Source organism: Quercus robur, chromosome 10, assembly GCF_932294415.1.
Source record: "Quercus robur chromosome 10, dhQueRobu3.1, whole genome shotgun sequence".
NCBI classification, from domain to species: domain Eukaryota; kingdom Viridiplantae; phylum Streptophyta; class Magnoliopsida; order Fagales; family Fagaceae; genus Quercus; species Quercus robur.
Window position 1 is genome coordinate 11,150,942 of NC_065543.1, and position 5,791 is coordinate 11,156,732.

Consider the following 5,791-nt stretch of genomic DNA (forward strand, 5'->3'; position numbering starts at 1 on the left):
CACCCTTGAATGTTTAGACCCCCGATTTACAAATTAAACAATTCAAGCTTTATGTCAAACAACAAGTGTGCGGAAAATGAACAAAAGCTATAAAACAGAATTGGTAAACAATCTAAGCCAATTAAAAACACATCCACAACAGAAAATAAAAGGCAGAGATAAAGAGAAGAGAGATGCAAATACAAGGACAACACACGATGTGTTATCGAAGAGGAAATCGAAGCCCTCGGCGTAAAACCTCTCCGCCGCCCTCCAAGCGGTCAATAATCCACTAGAAAATGTAGTTGGGATACATGAACAGCAATAGACCCTCTAAGCCTAATCTACCCGATGTACCTAAGCCCTCCAAGCTTCTTGCTCCAACGAGGTTGCGCCGAACCTTTTTCTTTTCTAGCTTATCGGATTCCGCTATAATCCATAGCATCCGCCATCCTTGGCATCTTCCAATACTTCCCAAAGCTCCAAAAACACTCAACATTCTAAATGGGTGTGGGTAGTGTTTGGATAGAAATCTCCTCTCAATAGGTATGACAATGAGAGAGGGAATGAGAAGAGACTACAAAGATTTCTCTCTAAGAATGAGTAGCTCTCTCTAATTGGGTGGGTGTTTTGAAGAAACCTCTTTTAGGGTTTTTCTTTCTGAATAGCCACACATATTTTGTGGGAATGAGGGGTATTTATACTGGTGTGAGAATGGAATGCAAAGAGTCAGTTTTTCCAAAACAGGGCTGGCTGGCGACTTGACCTCGCGACTTGACTGAGTCGCGAGTTCAAGCCGTGAGTTAACTTAATGGCCAATTTGGATTTTTGTCCTGTAATGCTCCAGGTGGCATGACTATTCAGCTCCCCTGCATGCTCTGCGCGTGTGCAACTTTTGGCGGCTTGCAAGCCGCGAGCCTCTCGCGAGTCCTAGCCGCGAGTCTCTGCTTCACTGCACTGTCTTGAGCATTTCTTCACATTCTCTCACACACTACCCTTACATGATTCCCACCTAAATACAGAGTTTCTAAGTGATGTATTACAAGTAAATTTGTCACGGAATAAAGCCAACACATGGTTGATTAAATTCAACCTTACAATGAGTTGTTAACATGGAAGAACCCCAAAAGAACAGCACTATAAAAGGGACCAAGCCTTAGCCAAGAGGGGTATTCAGGAAGAAGCATTCAAGATACAAGAAAAGAATACCAAAAAGAGAGCTGAGGGTCTAAAAATAGAGTGAAGAGTAAAGACATTGTAAGGGATCCTAGGGTGAATGTTGGAGGATACACTTGGATTCAAGGGGATTCAAACTTCACAAGTCTTGGAAGCCTAAAGAGAGCTATCTAAGCCTATGATTTTTGAACTTTATTGAGCCTTGTGACATATTCCAGCAAAGTAGGATCCAATGTACTCAAGTACTTAATGTAATAAAGCATAATCTCACTCTATTTAAGGATCTTTGACATTCTATTTGCACTTCTTTTATTTTATTTGTTGTTCCTTGAATATTCACTCAACCAATATATATATATATATATATATATGTATGTATGTGTATGTGTGTGTTTGTGTTGTAGGGTTCATGTCTTGTGCATAGATTGGCTCGTAAAATAACCTAACAAGGTCACATGAGTCAAGCCCAGTCCAACTAACAATCAAACACCCATCTTTGGAAGTCCAGGATCCTTCCTCAACATTAGGCTTGGGTACCATCCAAAATAGGAACCCATAGAAATCAAAAGGCTCAAGTAGCTGTTCTTTACTCATCTCCCATATCAATCCCCCAAAAAGAGTACCTAAACCATTTGCAACCAAACAAAGTCTTTAAGACCTCAAGATTCCATGAAATATTTCCTCTTTGGTCCACAATAGTCATTGCCAAAGTAACAAATGAATTCACTACATCAATATATTGTTGACTTAGTCTGCCTCTAGGTGTCTTACCTAGTGTCATCCAACTATTATCCATGTTTGATCACACATGCAAGGTGAATGTTAAGTCATCAAGATAATGAAATGTCAAGCATAATGTTTTCTAACATCTAAACCTCCAATATATCATAAGCACTATTTCATACTTACAATCTTTTAGAAGTTTGAACACGGATGAGAAAGAGACTACCTTCAAACCAACAAGGATCTGAAGATCAATCTAATACTCAGTCCCTTTGCCCTTCTAGCCTTAAAACTCTAGGTCTAAGTATTTTGAGGGAATTTTTGCAGAGTTTTGGTAAGGCTTGATTTTCTAACTATTTTTGTTGAAAATGGGGGTATTTATATGGGAAATGTGTAGTTAGGGCTTGATGACATGTTTGGGTAGCTAGTTGATCAGGTCGGTTGTCCTAGAATCTCATCAAAATGTAAATTGAGTAATTTTAGGCTTTTTGTCTAGAGAGTGCGTACGCCATAGATTGGGTGCGTATGCATCATATACCTGACATACGCACTTTTCGTATGCCGGGTTTGGCTTACCTCTAGTACTTTTTTAACTGGACATGTCATTTTATTTTAAATATACAATGGCAAGAGGGAGTTGGTTTTAATTTCCACATTTTATTTAGTTAGTGGATGATGTGGCAATTTTTCATTAAAATAAAAGGAGATTCTAGTTAAAAAAGTACTGGAGGTAAGCCAAACCCTTGTATGCCTGGGCTAAATTAGGTTAAAATTGTCTTTTGGGGTTTGGACTTTGGCTTCCTACCTATTTTCATAGTTAGGCTTGGGCTTGGACTGTGTTGGGCCATGTTTAAGCTTGTTATCCTCATTGGGTTCCACACATGATCCTGATCATTTTGATAGCGATTTGATTTCTCGTCATTGGGACTAGGGGGCTTGGATATAGGTAGGAACAAAATGAGGTGTCTACAAGAAGAAAACCTCATTTCAAAGCATCATCACACTGCCCTAGAGATTTAAAGGAAGTAAATTAAAGGAATGTGAGGAAATGAACCCAAAAAAAAAGAAAAGAAAAAACTCATTTTTGAGAACTTTATTAACTAAAATCAATTATTAAACATTAGAGATTAAAAGCACTCAAATTGTAAATTTTAAGAACCAACAATATATTTTTTCCTCATAAAACTGGCAAAGTTTAAAGACCCAAAATATTAAAATACTTATTTCATTCTCTCACCAAACACATACGCTTGGACCATGAGAATTTAAATTCATACATAACCTCAAGTTTATTCATGAACCCAACATATTAAAATGAAGCAAGAAATTGAGCAATGTAGCTAGAATTTGGAGGTGAAGGCTTTAACCTCTGGATGATTCTGAAACAGAGACATGTTTTTTTCATCCAAGCCCACCCATGCCTCAATTCCATCACCATCTTTGGTGTCAGTTAGACTAACCATTTCAACAACTTTTGGTTGATTGCTCACCCAAATAGGCTTTCCCCAACCAAAATCTACTTCAAAAAGAGGAAACCTGCACCAGCTAGTGAATTTATAGATATCTATCTCACCACTCTGAAGTTCTTCTTGGAGATTTCTCATGGAGTTAGTCACCATGGAAACCAAATCATCCCCATTTTGTGGTTTCATACAATCATCCAGCGCATCCCTTATTGAGCTTTGTAGCGAACCCACCAGTTCATGCAACTCCACCTTGCTATCACTGTCTCCACCAAATCGAGCATTGGCCACCATGTATAGGTTCCCGAAAGAGTCATCCGATATTGGCAGAGCTGTCCTCCCACGCAGGTTCAATGAATGAAACAAAATAGAGGGCCTTAAGTTCCCACGTCTAGCTTTAGACACAGCAATGAGAACCTTCCATAAAAAAGCTGTCACCACCACAACTCGTGAAGGTTGGTGTTTTGATAATGATTCAGAATCACTATCACCACCTTTGGCAATTTGTTTTAGGCTTGATATTGCTGCCCCATTGAACACAAACCTTCTTGTGATGATTGGAACTCCAAATTTCATAGGTTGCATTGCAGGTACATTCTCTCTTGGTGGGAAATAAGAAGCCAAGTCAAATCTTGGCTGAACAACTCCATTAATCCCTTCTGCTCGGCATGCTTTAGCCCATGCATTGAGGAACGAAGTTGCTGCAATTCCATCAGCTATATTATGCGAAATGAGAAGTACCATGGCTAGCCCACCACACTCAAACATGTTAACTTGAACAAGTGCCACAGGAGTAGATGTTGATTGAATAGGACGGGGAAGAAGATGATTCAACTCCTCGAGTTTTTCTCCTTGGATAAGTTGAGCAAGTTGACCACTTACTTGGGCTTCCAAGAATTCCACCCCTTCATCATTACAATCAATCATTTGCTTGTCTCTGATGTATCTCCCAGCTACTGGGTAATACAGGGTTAGGATTTCTGAAAGCGATTTCTCCAAACGCTTGCTCCTGTGATCACCATTTTCATCCCCATTGGCAAGGTAGTACAGAATAAAGGCCGCATGTATTGGAGGCTGGAGTTGATCTATTGATGATACTTTCAAACTTCTAAGGTGAGGTGGAGTTGGAGTTGCTGGTTTTACAAACTTTCTGGACAGAATTTGAACCTTCATCTTCAACTCAAATTTGGGACCTCTCCTGCTTAATTTGCTCCGGGTTGGCTTGAATGTACTCTTTGCAGACGATTGAGGCTATATATAATCAAATAAAAGTGGTTAGTCACATAAATAAATAACTAAATAGAAAGTGATTGCTGATATATCCTAATCCTAATACATAATGATATTTTGTTGCTTAAAATATGTGCTTTCAATTAAATGACAAGTGATGCTGAGAATATTACAAGTATTATTGTATAAAGTCTACAAACTGAAATATCATCAATTTTTTCTTAAAAAATGAAATTTCTAAATTTACAAAAAATTTATTACAAAAATGTTTATAAACTGACATGACAATAAATGTAATTAATTGTACATTAGGAGTTCAATTGTATAATAAATATGTAAATTAATTTTTGTAATTGATGACACGTAAAAACCACAATGCCCTTTTATTCTTCTTCTTGGTAACGACAGCACAACTAGACAGAGGTGAGAGTCGGAGAGATATATACATCAAGGTCCATAATTATTGAATCCGACATTTTCATATTTATAGCTACATGCAGGTTGGCCCAAGGCCTAGGCCTACAACACCAACTACAAAAATGTCTTACCCCTTCATGAAAAGCCACAACTTCAATACAAAAAGATAAAAAATATTATGATAATAATTGAAATTGTTTTTAAAATGGTTGTGCATTATATTTGTAATCTCTAACAAGGCCTACAAAACATTAGAACGATTGAAATCATAAATTTTTTGGAAAAACAAAATTTTTGGTTTTAAATGTGCTAGATCATCAATAAAGTACTAATTTCTCCTAATAGTTTGAGATTTTAATTTTGTAAACTCCTAAATAGTAGATTGTCAACATTAGCCATTTATCTTCCACATAATCACACACCAAAAAATCTCTATCTTTCTCTTAACATGAAAAAGAAAATTATATTACAACTTTACTAACCATGCACTATTGTCTTATATCCAAGATATAAAGCAAACCTCATTTTTAACCAAATAGTAAATTTTCTTCTTTTTTTTTTTTTTTGTCAAATTATGCTTGAACTATGACTTTTTTTTTTTTTTTTTTTTTTTGAGAGAGCTTGAACTATGACATTTGATTCTTTATTTAAAAATAACTTTTGTAAAATTATTATTGATTCATCAAATTAACCTTGCTTAAGGTAGTATTAAATAAATTTATTTAACTAATATTTAAATATACAAGGTCTCACTTAAATAATCACCGTAGGTCTTAAACAATATCGAGTTAGTATTGCTCTAT

At 36.6% G+C, this 5,791-nt stretch overlaps 1 protein-coding gene across 1 annotated transcript; it reads right to left on the minus strand.

Annotated features, from left to right (window-relative positions):
- Nucleotides 1–3,020: 3,020 nt before the first annotated feature.
- LOC126703830 (acetyl-CoA-benzylalcohol acetyltransferase-like) lies at nucleotides 3,021–5,047 on the minus strand. Its single transcript, XM_050402900.1, has 2 exons — nucleotides 5,018–5,047; nucleotides 3,021–4,592 (listed from the first exon to the last, which is right to left on the minus strand). The coding sequence occupies exons 1-2, from the start codon at nucleotides 5,045–5,047 to the stop codon at nucleotides 3,219–3,221; spliced, it is 1,404 nt and encodes a 467-aa protein (XP_050258857.1). The 3' UTR covers nucleotides 3,021–3,218.
- Nucleotides 5,048–5,791: the final 744 nt, after the last annotated feature.

Coding starts and splice junctions, on each gene's coding strand:
- LOC126703830 (XM_050402900.1), bottom strand. CDS start 5,047: ATGTCGGATTCAATAATTATGGACCTTGAT. Junction 4,593..5,017: donor CAATAATTATGGACCTTGAT/GTATATATCTCT, acceptor GATTATATATAG/CCTCAATCGTCTGCAAAGAG.